General features: G+C 42.7%; 1 protein-coding gene across 1 annotated transcript; it reads right to left on the bottom strand.

Annotated features, from left to right (window-relative positions):
• Positions 1-1,372: 1,372 nt before the first annotated feature.
• On the bottom strand, positions 1,373-1,780 carry NHLH2 (nescient helix-loop-helix 2). Its single transcript, XM_028101870.1, has one exon. It carries the CDS (start codon positions 1,778-1,780, stop codon positions 1,373-1,375), a length of 408 nt encoding a protein of 135 aa, XP_027957671.1.
• Between the last annotated feature and the right edge of the window lie 18,228 nt (positions 1,781-20,008).

Raw genomic sequence — 20,008 nt, 5'->3', positions numbered from 1 at the left:
ATTTTCAGGTTATAGACTTTTCTTTTTGGTTGTCACAGAGGAAAGTAGTTTTGAATTTTTTTTTTAGGAAAATAACTTAATTTCCTAAAATCATCCCACGCACAAACAGCACACACACACACACAAAGAAGCTACTCTCCTTATAAACAGTTTGTACTTTTCAGACATAACTACAGATAAGAATAACAACACTTAACTTTTTTTAAAAAACTATAATAGTGAAGTGCTAGTGTTGCTGATCTCACAACAAAAGAACCTTTCAAGAACAAACATCTTAATATATAAAATATGTTTAGAAACAGGGAGAAGTGGGAAATTTGTTATACAAGTGCAATATAATTAGAGCAAAAAGAAAGACCACAGTATAATCTCAACAAACACGTAAAAAGTTAGACATAATTATTCCACAGGAAAAAGTGTAAACACTTGACTATAAATAAATTGGCACAGAGTATCCAAAGTAAAATTGTCACCACTCTGAAAAATAAATGTCTTGAAAAAAATACTCTACTCCTTCTAACATAAATAAAAATAGGTTGTTTTTTTTTCTAACTGCACCTATGGGTCCACATATTTAAGGTCACAAATAGATGTTTTTGGGATATATAAAGGGGCACTTCGCCTGAAAAAGCAATCAGATATTAAAATTTCCATTTAATTATGTATTCTCTTGTCTACATCAGTGTCATACCTTGGGGTTTAAATCTCACCCAGCTCAAATCTTCCCACAGTGTGTCTATTCTCAATGTATCTTTTGAGCTTACCAATATTGAGGGTTTGTCTGTTTTATTTGGATTCTAATATAATCTTCCTTTCCACAGCAGAACGGAAACTTTCCTGTTCCACCTTTCTGTGCCTTAAATCTACATTGGAGGAGAGTCTTTCCCAAACCCTCCAAATGTTAGGTGATTTGTCAATTAGAAAAATCCCAGATAGTCTAAAGTTAGGAGTCTTTACTCTGAGCTTCTGCCCTCATTCTTTCAAAACATGAAGATCTGTGGGAGATAAATGTAGGAGAACTCAAAGTCTCCAGTGAGCTAAAGCAACTACCCTTAAAGGGATCCTAACACACGGAGGGGAGGCCTGGAGGCGGTGCGTCTCGGATGCCTCCAGGAGGCACGCCTGGCCTGGAAAATGCCCCCTGCAAACCCCAGGCTCACCAGACAACCCCACCTTCCCCATTTGGAAACCCCTCGTCTCCTTGCTGACCGGAGAGAACTCAAACGCGTGGCGAGCTTCCTCCCGCGTCCAGGCCTCTCCCGGCGGCCGTCCCGCTGGGCCACCGCCTTGTCCGCCAGCCCCACGGCGGCCGCCCGGGTCGGTGGCGCTGCCCCGGCTTCCGGACCGGCGGCCTCCCGCCGCGCCCCAGGCCCTACACGTCCAGGACGTGGTTGAGATAGGAAATGTAGCAGATGGCCAGACGCAGGATCTCGATCTTGGAGAGCTTCTTGTCCGGGGGCAGCGTGGGCAGCAGTTTGCGGAGCTCGGCGAAGGCCAGGTTGAAGGCCTCCACGCGGATGCGCTCGCGGGTGGCGTGAGCCGAGCGGTACTTGGCCGTGGCGCGCCGGCGGCGGCGCTTCTCCTCGCGGCTCAGCTGCTGCGGGTGCGGGTAGAGCGCGGCCCGGCTGCCGCCCTTGCCATCGCCCTCGGCCTCCTCCACCGGTTCCAGGTCCGACACGCTGCCCAGCACCTTGGCGTCCGCGCCGCCCAACGACTCCGGGTCCGAGTGCGCCGAGCTGGGGTGGTCCGAGTCGGCGGCTTGGTCCGGACTCAGCATCATTTTGGAGGCTGAAGGGGAGCCAGAAAATCAATCAATTAAAGGAAGCAGGGTCTTTTTTGGATCCGAGGGAGAGCAAGCGAGGGCCTACCAAGTCGGCCCTCGGCGCGTCCCGGGTCCCCTCCCCACCCTAGGCGGGCGCGCTCGACGGAGCTAGCCCCGCGGGGAAGGGAGCGCGCCGAGAGGGGCAGGCCCGAGGGCCTGAACCCCGCGCCTCCCCACGGGGCCGGGGCCAGCGAGGTCCCGGCTGGGCCCCGGCCGCATCCCGGACTCCTCGGCCTCCGAGAGGCCGAGACCGGTCTGTGGGCCAGGCCCCCCCGGGAGAGGGCAGGCCCAGGAGGCTGCGACCGCGTTCTGTGCCTGCTCCGGCCAAATACCGACTCTGCAAGGCAGTCGGCCTCACTTCCCATTCCCTGACAAACGAATGATTACGAACGGCGAGCACTTCTGGGGTTCACGCGGGGCGGGGAGACGCCGAGGGCGCTCCTGCTCCGAGGGCCTTAGACCCAGCAGCCGGAGGCTGCGGCGCCTGTGGCCCTCACGCTAGTCTGGGGCGTGCGGGGCGGCCGTGGCTGCGGAGGGCGCCCCGCGCTGGAGATGAACCCTGGTCCCGAGCGCGGACGGCGGACAGGCGGCCCGGAGCGGGAGGCTTTTCCGAAAAAACAATGACTGAAAACGCGAAGGCTCCTTTCTACAGAAAATTGACCCTTATGCCCTCGCGGCTCCCCAAAGCACCATCTGTCACGCAGACAGCCACACACATCGGGGACTTAGGGACGCGGAGACGGGGAGATGAGACAATGCGCCCGGCAGTCGGCTGACCACCTCACGGGAAAATGCCGGCGGCCGGGTCGCGGCGGGAGGAGAGGCTGGGAGGGAAGGGAAGACCGGGGACGGGAGGAGACGGCCCGAGCGTCCTCTCCGCCCGCCAAGTCCGGTGCTGAGGGGCCCAGAGCCGAGAGCCCGCAGCGGTCCCGGGGCGGCCTGGCCGAGGCCGAGCCGGTCTGTGCTGAGCTCTCGTGTAACGACGCCCTCCTGGAAGACGGCCTCGCCGGGCTCTTCTCCCGGCCTGGAGCTCCGACCCCGACCGCGCGCCTGCGGGGGGTGGGGGGGCGCGCCCACAACCGCGGGGCCTGGGGGGGGATTCGGCCTCCAAGAAAAGGGCCAGCAGTAGGGGCCCGCACCTGCGGGTGTAGCGCGCACCGATCGCAGGCGCCGGGGGAGCACCAGGCCGTGGGCCCGGTGAGTGCAGCCCGAGCGACGCTCGCCGCGGGAGAAATCCGCGGTGGCGACGTGTAGGAGGGCTTGCTTCTAGAGAAACAAAAGCCAGGGATGTGTGATCCGCTCCTAGCGCTGCACTTGCCTAGGAGCGAATTTGTCTCCAAGCTGGCTTTCATTGCGCTGCTAGGAAAGCAGGTCCTCTAATGCAAAATAAAAACAAATGCTCCAAGTGAACTACATGTGACTCCTTACGGGCTTTTTGCAGATACATTTATAAAGTAGAACAACTTGCATCTACACATTCGGCTTGAAAGGGCATAAATAAATTGGCGAGTAATGGAAAATCACAATAAGCCACAACATAGTTGTAGTTCGGCTAAAAAGTTCCTGGGTTGCCCTCAAAGCATGTTAAATTCTCCTCCAGATATCTTTTTAAAATATTCATAAATAGCATGTCGTGCATACATTTTATTTATTTAACAATTAGCTGAAGCACATCCATAAATGCAATATGAATAATCTAACTTAGTTCCAGGGTGGAAAAAAATTATTTAAAGAAGTCTTACCTTGTAAAAGCCTTTTCGATAATCTTTTCTCCAATCTTTTAGAGTTACAAATTCCAAAGAATACAGGGGAGCAATTCCGAAATATATTAAAAGCAGCAAGTATTTATTACATTCGAATATGAAAAAGCAGCTGTCATCTCGCTAGTGTCCACAGCGAGGGATGATAATGTCTCAGGATGTGGACGATATAAATGATTGTTCACTTAGTTGATAGACCAAAAACGCCTTTTCCTTTTAATTGTTCTCAAACATTTCGGGAAATTCGTTGTTGATTTTTTTAAGTGAGGTGTTGAAAAGTCTCGTGCCTTTTTTCCTCTTCTAGGTCTCTATAAATAACAAAAGAGATGCAGAGATAAACACAATCACATCAAAGGGCTGATTCCTCCACTTTCTAATAGCGGAAGAATCAATAAGAAAGATGGTTAAGATAAGATCCCGCTCCTGTACGACTCCTTTCCTTCCCTTAATACGGTTGAGCAGAAACTGGGAAGTGCAAGGCAGAGATGCGATCTTCCTCAGAAGTGATTTTTTTTTTTTTTTTTGAGATAAGGCTTTGTTCAGCTGATGTCTCCCCAGTTCCCAGGAACACAATACTGTAACTCGGGGCTAAGCTTGCCTCTTCCTCTTTCCTCATTTACTTGTAGTTTGTATAAACAGACACCTATTTGCAGTTTCAAAGTCTTTCAAGGCTTGCTTCCATCTCCCACCCCACCCCCTCCTTTCTTTACCTTACAGTAAAATATATATAGTCTGGCTTGGAGACGCTTGGAGAAGGTTGGTGGAAAGTGAACGTCTCCCGGAGTAACAGTGACAGGGAAGCGGAGAAAGACGGGAGAGGGTGGGAGAGCCAAAGCAAAGTGGCAGAGATGCGTGTGTGGCTTCTTGGCTCTCCTGGTACCAATTGATTCAGCCTGGAGATGGTGGAAGAGATAAAGGCTTAAGAAGGGGGATGGAATTTTTTTTCCCTAAATTGATATTTAATGGGAAATCCTATTGGACAGAAACCTGGACATGAGTCACTTAATTGGACTTGACATCTGTCACAGTGTGGGAGTTTTCACAGCCCAAATATTTTAGCAGATCAGATTCCCACTGAATCTGTGCCATAAAATATAACAGTTGAAAGCAGTCCATGATAGAAACCTTAGCCTCTAAACAGAGTCTCTAGCCATTATCAGACTATTTCTCTTTTTCAGATTATTGATGCATCAATAATTTAAGTGCAAATAAACACATATTGACTATGGAAAAATTGCTCTCCCATATTAGAAAAACAGTATCTTCCCTTAATGTTAAGGAAAATATTTGTGTCCAGAACATGAAAATATATACTATATATGGTAGGTACTATAGTAAATATATTCATATATGGAACAGCTAACATTTATTAGTGATCATTTATTTTAGTGATCATTTACATTTTAAAAGATACTTGAACAAGACTTGATTGAACATACTCATATTTTTAAAATATATCCTGCCACTGGATTAATTTTCCAGTATATGATTTAAAAAAATAAAAACAAAACCCTTTTCAATAGATTAAGTCATTGGTGGAGCTGGGAAGAGAATCCAGGTATTGTAATTTCAGAGAGCACTCTACCACAAGACCATCCTACTTTTCTAAATATGTTTGTTTTTCTCATTGCTTATTCATTCATTCAAGTTAAAATATGGCAAATTACATGTGTTGATTATTGTACTTCATTTTTGCTTATTTTACCATGTGAATATCTAGCTGTGAGGCAGTGCACTGGGCCAGGATGCAAACCCACACAAATCACCAGTGTTTTGCAGCACATTATGCCTTTGCCTTACACGACCCCATGGCCCTGAATTTATATGCCTTCTAACAAAAGGGAAAATCTAGTTCAATTACTTTACCACTTTAGAGAGATACAGTTAGTCTCCATCAACTACCTATTATTTGCAATTTTAGCTTTTTTGATTGTGTAAGCTTAAAAGAAATATGAATATTATAGCCTTATTCCCCACCTCACTAATTCCTGGGGGAATATCTGTGGAGAGAGGGGTCCTCAGTTTTCTTTCTTTTTCAATTTTGCTCTGAAAACAAGTTTATCATCAGGGGAGAGGATTGATCAGCCTACCCCTGGGAGTGACCCTCATGGCTACCACCAGTCCTGTTTGCCTTTGCACACATTTTTCAGCTTAGGGGAGATGTCTGGCCTGAAATGGGGCAGGGGTGGGGTAGAGTAGGAAGTGTCTCCAAGGAAAATGGGCACCAACACTTTCCAGCCTTGCCTCTGCCCAGCCCCAGCACAGAAGCACATTTTAGATATCCCCGGGACACTTCAGTGGAGGCAGAAGCCAGCCCCATTTAGGTGGCAGTGGAAACAGGTGAGCGGGTGAAGTCCCCAAGGTGGTGAAGATGAAGGGAAAAGGAGATTTCCCCAGTCTGGCTTAGAGCAGCAACACTAAGCATTCACACATAGCCAGAAGTGTGCACACAGATGTGCACCCACAGATAACTGTACTTTCCACCCACCCACCCCCACTCAGGTAAGCTAGCTGGCTCTATTAGACTGCTACACCTTCAGATTGACAGAGTGAAAAACCTGGTGCGTCTAATCACCAGAGCTCCTGAGACAATTGCTACAGTGGGAAGCCACTGGTATCTCTGGTTACCCTGATATTGGGGGAACAAGGGACAGCGGGAAGGTACCAGGGAGGTCAGATTCTGCCAAGGTGTGTGTGGATCCAGACACATTCTTCTTTACATTCAGGCTTACTGACTCCACACTGACGGACTGCGTGTGCATACATTAATATGTGAGTAAGCCCTTGTAAACAGGTACACACTCAGACTCATCCATAGCCATGGCTGGACGCACAGTCACGGTCACAAACATGGATTCACACTCACACACGTGTGTTCTGTCTTCCAGGAAAGCCTCCCCATCCCCCGCAGCCACCTTCACCTTTTCTAAGACCTCCCCGGCACAGATGGTCCCTCCTTCTGTGCTTCCTAAGCACTTTTTTTCCTATCCCCGTTAGCGATTACACACTGTATATGGTGATTCTCTATTTCCATACCTGTGTTTCCCACTAGGCTGTGATGCTTCCAGAGCATCACGGATGTCTGAGTTTGACACATTGTAAGTACTCGGTCCGTTTATGGTGAATGACTCCTTGTGTACAGAGGCAGCCAGGATGTTTGTAACGCAGAAACACATCTACTGAAAGACTCCCATGGTTTCAGCTGTACCAGTTTCCTCTCCATAAAAGTGAGGATAATGATCTTGCCCTATTCACTTCACAGGCTGTTTATGAGACTCACTGTATGTGAAAGTATCTTATAAAATACCAAGCATCATACAAATGAAGATATTAGGGAGTATTAGAAGTAATATTCAGTAATATTAAACAATCGGGAGGTGGCAAGCAGTGATTTATAAAGCCATACCGGGGAGCCTGGGTGACTCAGCCAGTGAAGCGTCCAACTCTTGGTTTCTGCTGGGGTCATGGTCTCAGGGTCGTGGGATCGAGCCCCACGTTGGGCTCCCTGCTCATGGTGGAGTTTGCTTGAGATTCTCTCCCTCTCCTTCCCAGATAAATAAATAAAATCTAAAAAAAAAAAAAAAATAGGCCAGTCTTCCTGGATCTATCATAAGCTAGCTATGTGAACTTAAAGGAGTTACGTTACTTTTCTGGACCTCAGTTTTTCATCTGTAAAATGGGAATAAGAAAAATATGCTATATGTTGCTATGTTGTATCATCTTTTTTCCAAAGATAAAGATAATCTGTGTAAAGTACTTAAATGAATGCCCAGAACTAATACTCAATCAGTGTTGACTATTGTTAATAATATTACTGTTATTCAAAATACATACATATTGTGAACCTGAAATGTAAAATAAAATTACATGAAATATAAACATATCAGTGTACTCACCCCAATTGTGTGTGTGTATGTGTGTGTGTGTGTGTGTGTGTGTGTGTGTGTATTTGGCAACTAACCTGCAGTGAGCACTTTCCATATGTCAGACATAGGTCTAGGGACTTTACACATATTAACTCATTTTATCTTCACCACAAAGCGATAAGACAGGTACTGCTATTGTCCTGATTATGCATAAAGGGAAGCTAGGCCACAGAAGATGATCTATTCAAGGTTATTAGCTAATAAATTATGGAGCCAAGATTTAGACTCAGGTAGTCTAAATTCAGAAACTGCCACCACGGAGCACTACTGCTTCTGTGGTTCAGGTGTCTTACACAGATATACTCAGGCAGAGGAATTAGTCACCAAATGAAATGCGTATTCCAAGGGAGAACTATACATACACACAAAATATACAGAAAGTACCACATTTTGTATTCAGAGGTGGTCACTGAGCAAACAGTTTTAAATACTTACTGTGCATCTAGAATTGTGCCTGATGCTATTGGACTACAAAGGCTTTATAATTATTTGTTAATTCCACTAGACAGCTGTTTCCAATCTATTTTCTTAAATTTTGCACCCCATCAGTAAAAATTTTTGATAGTATACATCCAGTATATGTATATTTATTATCAACAAACTTTATATATGGACTACCTACAAGCATATTCTGTAATTATAAAGCATAAACAAAAAGACATTTTTAAAGAATGTGAAACATAAAATTAATAATCTTTGTTAACATTTTTTATTTATTGTTATTATTATTAAATACAAAAGCCTGTTAACAGCACAAGATAATATGTAGTTTTTGGAAGCAATAAGCTTCATTTTATTATAATCATTGCTTAACCCTGTGTGATAATGTGATCTGATGGTCTGGTTTTTAAGCTCAATTTACTTAGAATCTGGATTTTATGGCTACTATAGCAGAAAGAGATGTAATACAAAAATTCAAAGATCCAAATAGTAGTTCATCATTGATTATTAACTAAATTATGATTCTAATTTTTTCTCTCTTATCTACCAAATATGCCAAAGTTTTGATGAAATTTGGCTAGCAAATTTCCTTCTAATGGGAATTCTTCATTCTTTTAACAAATGAGTTCAAAAGCCCTGAAACTCTTTATTTGGAAAATTTTAACAGTTTAGATTTTTCTAAGTATTTTAAGCATTCACATGTAAGAGATTTTGATATATGGGCACATTTCCATTACTTTGAGCAGCAAAAATCACATAACAATAGAAAATTTTCCAAATCTCTATCTATATTTTTTATTTATTTTTAAGAGAGAGAGTGTGGGGGGGAGGGGCAGAGGGAGAAGGAGAGAGAATTTTTTTTTACTTGTTTGTTTATTTTATTTTATTTTTATTTTATTTTGTTTTGTTAATCACCATACATTACATCATTAGTTTTTGATGTAATGTTCCATGATTCATTGTTTGCGTATAACACCCAGTGCTCCATTCAATACGTGCCCTCTTTAATACCCATCACCAGGCTAACCCATCCCCCCCCTCCCCTCTAGAACCCTCAGTTTGTTTCTCAGAGTCCATAGTCTCTCATGGTTCGTCTCCCCCTCTGATTCCCCCCCTTCATTTTTTCCTTCCTACTATCTTCTTCTTTTTTTAAAAAGATTTTATTTATTTGAGAGAGAGAGAATGAGAGACAGAGAACACGAGAGGGAAGAGGGTCAGAGGAAGAAGCACACTCCCCACTGAGCGGGGAACCCGACGTGGGACTCGATCCCGGGACTCCAGGATCATGACCTGAGCCAAAGGCAGTCGCTTAACCAACTGAGCCACCCAGGCACCTCCCCTTTTTTTTTCTTAACATATAATGTAGTATTTGTTTCAGAGATACAGGTCTGTGATTCAACAGTCTTACACAATTCACAGTGCTCACCATAGGAGAAGAGAATCTTAAGCAGGCTCCGCACCCAGCATGGAGTCCAACGTGGAACTCTGTCTCACAACCCTGAGGTCATGACCTAAGCTGAAACCAAGAGTCAGACCCTTAACTGACTGAGCCACCCAGGTGCCCCCCAATATCTCTCTTTAAAGTGTCTTTTCCTGCTGCACCCTCCGACCCTCTTCCCTCTCGTGCTCTCTCTCATTCTCTCTCTCTCAAATAAATAAATAAAAATCTTTAAAATGTGTTTTCCATGGCACAAATTTCTTTTTTTAAAAATTACCATTTAACTCTTTTAAAAATACATACATAAAGAGAGACATTCAGGGTGTTTTGTTTGTTTTTAATCTGCTGTTAGCATCTTACTGACACCCCCTAGTCATGAAAGAAAAATAAATTTAGAACACTTAAAGTCGAACAACCTTCTTTAAGAGATTCTTTAAGAACTTTGCTATATACTAACTAATTCTTTGTGGGACAGTAGAATTTCATGATCTCTTCCAGTTTCATTTATTGCAAAGATTCTACCATATTTTAAAAGACTGAAAACTACATGAGTATATCTGGTATGCTTCAACTTTCTTATGGAAAATTCTTACATAGGAATTATTTAGTGAATAAATTTTGTTTGTGACGGTATTTCTGGATCCCAGCCCTCTATTTGAGTTAAAGCAGCCATTCCCTCAGTGGCTATAGGTCCACAGTTTTTCCATAAATCATTCTTTTATTAAAGATCGTTTCAGTTGTGAGTAGCTCTTCTCCCATACATTTTACCTTCAATGCCCCCTTAAAAAGAAGTTCTTTGTGTATTTGATTATTGAAACAATATGTAAAGTATCGTGAGCTGAAACATGTTAGAAATCACTGATGTTCTTTCTCATCCAGCTAAATAGCAAACTGCCCCCACTCCATGAATTGGTCTCATATTTGCTTCTTTAAATCTTCAGCAGTGTTTCCCCAGTGTCTATTAGTGAAATTTGCTGACATGGGAATGCATATTTGTTTGTTACCTTATTGGTTCCTGTGTACTATTTCAGCCTTTTCCCCAAGAGTGGCTTTTGCTATAGAATATGAAACCTCAAGAAAAGGTTCTAAACGTTTACCATTATATTTAGTGAAATGTTTAAAAGTGCTAGATTGAATATGACATGACTTTAAGCATTACTGAAAAACTTCCGGGGTTTCCTTTTATGGTTTGGATGCTTAATTTTAAAAATCAGTTCATTGAAATTTAATTTATATAGAGTAAAATTCACCCTTCAGAGATGTTCAGTTCTATGAATTTGACAAATGTATACATTCGTGTAACCAACACAGTCAAAATATAGAACATTTCCATCACCCTAAAAGCATCCTTGTATCCCTTAGTAACCAATCCCTCTGTCCACAATCAACCTCAGACAACAAGTAATCTGATTTCTGTTCCTATAGTTCTGCCTTTTCCAGAATGTTGTAAAAATGGAATCATACAGTGTGCATACTTTTGAGTCTGGCTTTTTTACTCAGCATGCAGCTTTTGAGATTCATCCATGTTGTTGGATAAATCAGCAATTTGGTTCATTTTGGTTTTGGTTTTGGTTTTTCTGAATAGTAGCCCATTGTGTGATGTAGCAGTTTGTTTATTCATTCACAAATGAATCAACATTTGAGTAGTTTGGATCCTAAGCATACAGCTAACTAATCTAGTATAACCATGCACATACAAGCATGTATGAGGACGTATGGATACAGTTCTCCTGAGTAAATAACTAGGGCTGAGATCGTTGGGTTGTAAGGTGCATGCTTGTTGAACTTTATGAGAAACCGCCAAACTGTTTTACAAAGTAGTTGTATCATTTTGCATTTTTGCCAGCAGTGCTCCAGCTGTCCAACCTCTTCCCTACTATTTATTATTGTTAACTCTTCAGCTTATTGAGGTATAATATATTTAGTAAATTGCATGCATTTAAAATGCACAGTGTAATGAGTTTGGGCATATGGTGTGGAGCCATGAAACTGTCATAATCATCAGGGTAGTGAACACATCCTTTATACTCTGTAATCCATCCCCACTCATCCTCCCTTCTCATCCCACAGGAAACTGTTGGTCTAATTTCTGTCCTTCGAGATTGTTTTGTGTTTTTAGAATTTTATATAAATGGGATCAAATATTATGTTTTCTTTTTTGTGTGCCTTTTTTCAATGGGTCACTATTTTGAGGTCCATCCATGTTGTTACAGGTATCAATAGTCTGTTCCCTATTTTGCAGGGTAGTACTCATTTTACCATTTTCAGAGCTCCTTATATGATTGCATAAATATGAGTTTCGGCCTGGTAACATATTTCTTCTGCCCTTTAACATTTATTACACAGCATGCCATCTGGCACTGAATTTTCTCACCTACTGTTTTTCTGAAGCTGTCTTTACTTTGGTTTCATTTTTGGGAAGATTTGCTCTGGGTATAGAATTCTAAACTGACAGTTGTTTTTATTTATTTTTTTCTTTCAGTATTTTTAAAAATGTGCATTCCTTTTCATAATTGCACAGTATTCCATTGTGTGAGATCCTGCAGTTTATTCATTCACTCTCCTATGTGTGGGCATTTAGGTTGTTTCAGTATCTTACAATTGTAAACACTACCTATGCCTGTATCTTAAGTAATGTCCATTTTTGAAAATAAAAGGCTGTTTTCATTTCAGACTTTTCTGGGTAGATTTGTCTGTCTTAAGGTCCAGACAGGAAAAGTATTGAAGTGCACAGAAGACATCAGGGCATGGACAGCCGCATGCAGTTCGAACTTAGTGATGGAAAACCTACACTGTGGGGGAAATGATACTGCCCTATGGTGGGGACAGTAATGAAAGGAAGAACAGATGTGTGGAATATATTCTTGAAGTCAGTGGTCCCTAAAGATGAGAGTTTGTACCTCAAGAGAAGTGCAAGTTAATCCTTTGGGTTACAGGAAGAAAAGATTAGAGCTGTGTTTAAATTTTAGCTAAACTGAAATAAATGTTACTGTTCTCTAATACACAGAGCAACAACACTGACATCACTGTCGCAGTGTCTTGCGGTCACCAGCTGCGTGTGCAGCCTACTACAAGGAGGAGCTATTACTAGACACCTCCCGTGTTAACCGCCATGCACTGTAGCCTAAGCGCTAATAGGGTATTACTGGCATGGCTAGTTTCACTGAAGCAAGACCTTTCAACCATCGCAGAATCTTTAGGGTACATTTTTATGAGATAAGGCGTGACCGTGAAAATCTCTTCTACCTCATGGAAATTTGCTAGTAAACTTACTAAAAATTACTCCAAAAAACTGTGGACTTAGAAATGGAATTTAACATTTTTCTTTTTACAAAAGGAAGTGTTCCCCATATACTGACCTTACTATGGCAACAAATGAAGAAAGTAGTTTGTAACCAAGTATATATTTTCCAAAAAAAAAAAAACCCCACAAATAAACACACTTAATCTGCTTCTTCAAAGTAACAAAAAGTGAGCAAGTAACAATGTTTCAAAAGAAGCTGTTGCTTCGGGGAAATCATTCTGAAGGATGGGAATGTGACTTTGTTGCCAGAAAATAAAAAATGTGTCACCTATAAAGAAAACTCATACCTGTACCCTTAAAAAAATTTAGAAACTAATTAAAATTAAAATTTTTCCAAAACAAGGGTTTTCAATGACTTTGAAACCCATGTATTCCCTATCAGTATATTAGTACTATGTGTAATTTATAAATAAACCAACAAACATATGCTGGGGGAGTGTGTTCAAGCAATTTTTTTACTGATAGTGATATGTGATCAAATGTTTAGAGAGTACGCATTCTAAACCTTTTCACCGTTAATACATGTCTAGTAGATTTTTTATTATTTCTTTTTATCTCCCAATTTTTAGTTAGGGCTGATAATAGAGTAGTGTCTTATCTACTTTTAAAGGTAACCAATGACACTTTATTTGCACTCTTTGCACTCTCTAGGTAGATATAAGTAGGTAGATAAATAGATGGATCTAGATGTAGATGGATACATAGGTGTATATAGATATATATATACATGCATTCACATAATCTTCCCTTTTTAAAGATTTATTTATTTATTTTAGAGAGAGAGAGAACAGTAGCAGGGGAAGGGACAGAGGGAGAGAGAATCCTCATGCAGACTCCGCACTGAGCGCAGAGCCTGTGTAGGGGCTTGATCCCAGGACCCTGAGATCATGACCTGAGCCGAAATCAAGAGTCAGATGCTTCACTGACTGAGCCACCCAGGCGCCCCTAATCTTTCCTTGTTTACCATTTGAGAATGAGGAGCAGATTGCATTCCTTTATTCCTAAATACTTCAGTGTATATTTCCTAAGAACAAGGACATAACCACACTATAGTTATCCAAATCAGGAAATTAACGTTGATATTGACAGAATTTAAAGATGTTAACCTAATCTGATAATAAACATAAGACCAATGAAGTAAAAAGGCAAGAATAAATCAAATGTCTGCCTGAGTTGTCTCGTCTGTAATATGAAAACTAATACTTGCCTTACATATGTCACAGTAATGCTATCAACATTAAGAAAATGTTAAAAGCACTTTGAAAATTTTTTAAAAAGTCCCATGTTAAAGATTGTCATAATTCATCAATTTTATTTGTGTTTGTGTATGTAATTGTTCTTAAGTCTAACTATTGCAAGCCCTGTTTTAAACTGCTAGGCTACCTTAATTAAAAATAAAAATCCAGGGGCGCCTGGGTGGCTCAGTCGGTTAAGCGTCTGCCTTCAGCTCAGGTCATGATCCCAGGGTCCTGGGATCGAGCCCCACATCAGGCTCCCTGCTCAGAGGGAAGTCCGCTTCTCCCTCTGCCCCTCCCCCCACCCCCCACTTGTGAGTGCGCTCTCACTCTCTCTCTCAAATAAATGAAATCTTAAAAGAAAAGAAAAGAAAAATCCACTAGTTAAGCTTACCATTAGACTGAAAGGGAGAGCCTTAACACAGGATAATACAGACTGTGGTTACACTGAAGAGCCGAGGAGCAAAAACAGCCGGCATGGCAAGAGGTGGGGAGGTATGCATGAGTCATTGCCATCGTGGGTCTGTGTGGATCAAGAACTGCACTGCTGCCTCGCCGTGTTCACGGCAAGGAACTGGACTTGATTCATAGCTGGTGCAATTTACTGCTAATTACCAATACCCTGTAGATTATCAGAGGTTAGGTGGGAGGGGGAGGAAAACAGCCATGTCAACTTAATGGCACTGCTACCAAGAATCCCTGAGAGACCAAGACCTCAAAAGCAAACAGGAGCAGAAATTTATAGAAAGAGCTACAGAAGGTTCTTTTTTCAACTTGACTCTCGGGTAGTAGGAACATGAAAGGGAGTATTCTGGAGTCAGCTTACTTGGTGTCTCTCTGTCTCTGCCTCTCTCTATCTGCCCCTCTCAGATGTGCTGTACATGCCACTGATCTCCCTGTAGAAGGTAGAAGGGCTTGAAGAAAGCCTTAGTGGAGAGAACAAAGGGTTCCTAGACTGGGTGGCAGAAATAACCCAGCACAGAGTAAAAATGGGAAATTTTTAAGAGGACAGAGGGGTATTCCAGCAGGTATATGGCTTGGAGGAAAAAGAGAAAAAAAATAGAACCTTTCCATCTTGGAGCTCTCTTTCCCCTCAGCCCTAAAGACCTTCCTGCTCAGGATGAATCCAGATCTGAGGAAAATGCAGCATTATGTGTCCTTGAGATCAATTGAGAGAACACCCAGACACTGACAGGTTTGAGAAATCCTGATCTGGACATCAGGCAAAGAAAGGGCTAGAAGGTGAATTACTCCTTCCTGAAGCTAATAGAGAAACCCACCCTGATCTCACAAGATGAGTCAGGTTTTCTAATTTCTTCCAGTTGAAGTTTGTAATCTTGGCAGAGAAGGGAGGAGAGGAGAAATGAACAGCTGGCTAAATCGGTGTTATCAAAACCCAGGATTTGGTTTTCTAAACCATGGCTGGTGATGCCAGAATGATGAGCTCCCAGCAAGAAGAAGAAGGCATCTTTCAAAACCAGGATAACACGTTTTGGCAAGAAGCCCTCTGATCTGATAAAGAGGACTTCAAAAGGAAATCTGGGGAAGGGAGCAGAGAAATGTACTCAGATCAAACTGTAAAGCTACTGTGCTGTACCTCTTCCACTTGCCCATCCAGATCCACTCTCTGCCCTTCTCCCTGCTGCTCTGTGCCTGGGAATCTGACCATACAGCCTGCATCACTGGGCCCCCATGCCTTCTATTTGGCTTGAGCCCGTGAGAGCCACCATATAGGAACTGTCTCTGGGCTCAAATAACCACGTCTTCCTCTTGCCTCTTCAGTCCTAGAAGTGGTATTGCCTCCCTACAGTTACCACACACAGCGTGCTGCAGTATCTTGCCTCAGTTTCCCCAAATCATGCTCTCCCCTCCATAAGTAATGTCTACTAACTGCTTCTCACCTTGCCCTTTTTTGAGTATACCAGCTTCTCCTTCCATGACTCAGACAGATAGATATATGGAGGGTGATGCGTGTGAGGGTGTCAGAAGATGTGCTCACTGAGTTTCTACTAGAAAGTCAAAGGCAAGAGACACAGCAGCCATGACAGCTGCGGCTGGAGCAGTGGTATCTGGGGCTTCGGGAGACTGCGTGGCAAAGAATGTGTTTGCATAATTCAGATTCTTAAATGCAACCCGGGCAGTGAGGCAGTGGTTCCAAAAGAACTGATGGATCCCAGGAGTTTAGAATCGCACTACCTACCAGGAACGTGTGCACCTGGGTGAACGTGCATTTATTTCAGAGGGACTCATGGCAGATTGCAAATCGGTGAGGAGAGAGAAGGCAAGCTTGGAAGTATGGGATCATTTTCTACAGCAATGGTTCTCAACGGGGGGCACTTTTACTCTCCAGAGAACATTTGGCAATGTGTGGGGACATTTTGGATTATCGCTGAGGCAGAGGGAATTGTGCTTCTGGCATCTTGTGGGTAGAGGCCAGGGATGCTTATAAACATACTGTGATGCACAGGACGTTTCCTGTGACAGAACTATCTGGCTCCAACGTCCGTAGTGCCCGGCTGGCTGGATAGAAGCTGGAAAAGGTGTAACTCCTGCAGTGGTAAAAATGCAGTCTCTAGAATTAGCTAGATCTGGATTTGAACCCCAGCTCCATTTCTTATTGGCTAGTGATCTTGCCATTCCCAGCTTCGATTTCTTATCTTTAAGATGGGGGAAATAATAAGACCCATCTCATAGAGCTGCTGTGAGGATGAAAAGAGGCAAGGCATATAAATTGTTTAGCATAGGGTTTGACACATAGTTCAGGTTCTCAACAAGTGTTAGCTCCTGTTAGGATAATTACCCTCTTCCAGAACAGATTATAACTCCATTAAAACGAATTTATGAGGAAGAGGGAAGTTTCAGCAGAGCTGATAGGTTTCATGTTAGGTGACTAGAGAGGTGTGTTCACTTTGTGAAAATTTATTGAGCTCTACACTTAGGATTGAAAGTGTTTTCTTGTTCCTGTGCTATATTCCAATGAAAAGTTTGCTTAAAATAATTAATGAAAGTCTCATTGTGTCTTCCTCCAAAAAAACAAACAAAACAAAAACCCAGACTACAACATCTAATAAATTCTTGATTCCCTTGCTAACGAATCCCTCAGAAGGTGGAAGATGCAATGAAAGAAACAGTTACTTTCTGCTCTCTCCTGACCCAACCTGCCAAACTGGAAGGAAAGAAGTAGAATTACAGCAGTCTCACATCCACAGCACTTCACATGATAGTGTAGAAAGAAAATGTTTGTTGAAGTTCTGATATACACCCTGGATTTTAAGAAAAGAGAATTTAAAAAGTTTGAATTAAAAATAGCTGTAATCCCATAGACTAAATTCAAAACAGGAAAGGTGGCTTACATTGTAACTCTCGGTCCTACATGACCGTGAACAGGATGGGGAGGCGGCACCCAAGGAAACAGGTCAGCATGGCCACAGAAGGGGCTCTGTGATGGGCCGGGTCTCTTAAAGAATGAAGAAGATCCAGTCAGGGGCAAATACAAAGAATGGGTCCCCTTTCCTGTACCTAAAGGACAGACTTAGGGGAGGCATGGAAGCATAATAGTACGTGAAAAGGTGTTTTAGTTATCTTTGGAGTTGGAAGAAAAACAAGGAAGCCTACGTCCATGGCTGTTTTGGTGTTAACAGCAGCACAAAGAAGGCAGAACAATTCATTCCGTGTGTTTCTTTAACCTTTTCTCTCAAGGAAAATGATCTTCAAATGATAATAGCGTGATACAGGACAGGACAGGATTTGAGCACTTAACACTGAATAAAAAGTAAGAGTCTACCTTACTTGCTTTATTTTTTTTTAAAGATTGTATTTATTTATTTATTTGAGAGTGAGCACAAGCAGGGGGAGGGGCAGAGAGCAAGGGAGAAGCCGAGTCCCCACTGAGCATGGAGCCCCACGCAGTGTGTGTGGCGGGGGTGTTGCTCAATGCAGGGCTTCACTCGACCCAGGGCTCCACGCAGGGCCTCCATCCCAGGACTCTGAGATCATGGCCTCAGCGGACGGCAGATAATTAACCGATTGAGCCACCCAGGCCCCCTCTACCTTACTTGCTTTAAATGGACCCAAATCTCTGCTGGCTGGATGAAAGATACGCAGGTGCACCTGTGGAACCCTTACACAAAACCTGAGGCTTAAGGACAAATGTCGTGCTCACTCCTAGAAGTGGGCTCCGTATTTCAGAAACCAACACCCAGTGGGCTTGATGCTGATCCCTGGCAAAATGCCAGGCTGGCTTAATTAGCAGACAGTTTGTGAGTACTGGGTGGAATAAAGGGGTAAAAAATCCCTGGACTCAGCATGATTTTCCAAGGAAAGATGTTAGATTAACCATCATCGACGTTTACTGAGCATACATCATGGGCCAAGCTCCAAGCACTTCACTCATTCAGGTCTCAAATAATCCTATGCGGCAAGTATTACCATTATCCCCATTTTCCAGATGAGGAAACAAAGGCACGAGTGGTCAATTAATTTTCCGGAGGTCACACAGCTAATTTGTGACAGAGCTGGAACTCACACAAGGCAGGCTGGCACCAGCACCTCTGTTCTTCCTTCTTATGATTTTAGCAAAGCAACTAATACCATGTATCCAAACATCCTTCAGGACAAGAAGAAAATGAAAGCTACTCTGTACCACATGGAGGCAGTCTTAGAAAATCCAGTGCCACCAATCTAGATTCATCCCTTGGTGCCCCCTCAAGGCTCCCTAAAGAGCCTCATGTTAGTGTTTTCCCTCAAGGGAAAAAAAAATGTTTCTCTAGTATTTCCTGGTAAACTTTTTTTTTTTTTAAGATTTTTATTTATTTATTTGACAGAGAGCTAACACAAGCAGGGAGGGCAGCAGAGGGAGAAGCAGACTCCCCGATGAGCAGGGAGCCCGAGGTGGGATTGATCCCAGGACCCTGAGATCATGACCTGAGCCGGAGGCAGATGCTTAACTTAACCTGGGTACCACCCAGGCACCCTTTCCTAGTAATCCTAAAGGTAAGAATACATTCCTTGGGCTCAAAGGGGTGACTTGGGTGTTGGTGAGACACCAAGAGAGCATTCTGCCCTGGAACATCCAAACTTTCCCAGGGACTCCATCTGATTTCTATGGTGAAGTTCTAGCACAAAGTTCCAATGAATCACAATGAAAATTTATAGTACCCGGGATTTTACCAGGTGATTGCCCGCTTATTTGATCACATCTGTTAGCATTTTCTGGTGTCAGGGCATGATGAAGACCTATTTATTCATAAGACTGTTGCCAGGGTACCTAAGTGCTTTAATCAGTTCTCGAAATAGTTCTTTGCGTCACAACTGAAAAGCAAGTATTTTCCTGTTTCTCTTTTACAGTCTCAAGCTGTTGCTGGAGGAGCCCGGCGATGTTCAATAAGGTTAGAACATTCTCCTCATGAAAACTCTTGTTTGCTAGGTTGGTGGGATTATGGGTGATGCTTTTTTAGCCTTTCAAAGGTGTTCTTTAATGTCGACATAAAATTCTTTAAAAAATAAGCATTTTTAAAAAGGTTACAAAAAGGTCTTTTCAGGAGGTAAAACAAAATATTTTGGAGAGTTCCCAGTGTGGGGACATAGGAATAACAAACAAATGGATCAAGAAATGCCAATCTGACAAACAATTTAAACCTAAAAGGAAACTGCCAGATAGCTAACTTCTTTCAATAACCAAGCATATAAAAGTTGTTCTTTAGATAAAACTTAAACACAATTCATTAAATACTGCAGCTTTTTCATCCAGATGTTCTGGTATCCAGCAGATAAGGCCTCAAAAAAAAAAAAAAGGCTCAAGGGGCATTTCGAAGCCACTGTTCCTGTCAACATAATGTACCTGAAGAAACGTAATATCCATCAGATTTGACCTGACTGATTTCATTTCTGCAAGGCCATGAGTGACTAGGGTTAATCTGATAAACTGATCTCTGTTAAGGTGGTTGTGACTAGCAATGCCTCATCACTTAGGCTTCCCGGATATCTTGTCCTGTTCATGATGTCTTAATGTTTAAATCCAAAGGAGTTTGTGAATTTCAGGTCCCTGGAAATTTCAAGTAACTGGATCTGGCTAAGGAGATAC

This window comes from Eumetopias jubatus, unplaced genomic scaffold (genome assembly GCF_037043125.1).
Source record: "Eumetopias jubatus isolate StellerSeaLion01/CBP00866 unplaced genomic scaffold, mEumJub1_p1.0 scaffold_4, whole genome shotgun sequence".
Classification (NCBI taxonomy): domain Eukaryota; kingdom Metazoa; phylum Chordata; class Mammalia; order Carnivora; family Otariidae; genus Eumetopias; species Eumetopias jubatus.
The sequence above is the reverse complement of the archived record's forward strand: the minus strand, read 5'-3'. Positions and strand labels throughout refer to the sequence as shown.

Bases quoted from the DNA above. Each gene is read 5' to 3' on its own strand.
- NHLH2 (XM_028101870.1), bottom strand. From the start codon at position 1,780: ATGATGCTGAGTCCGGACCAAGCCGCCGACTCGGACCACCCCAGCTCG.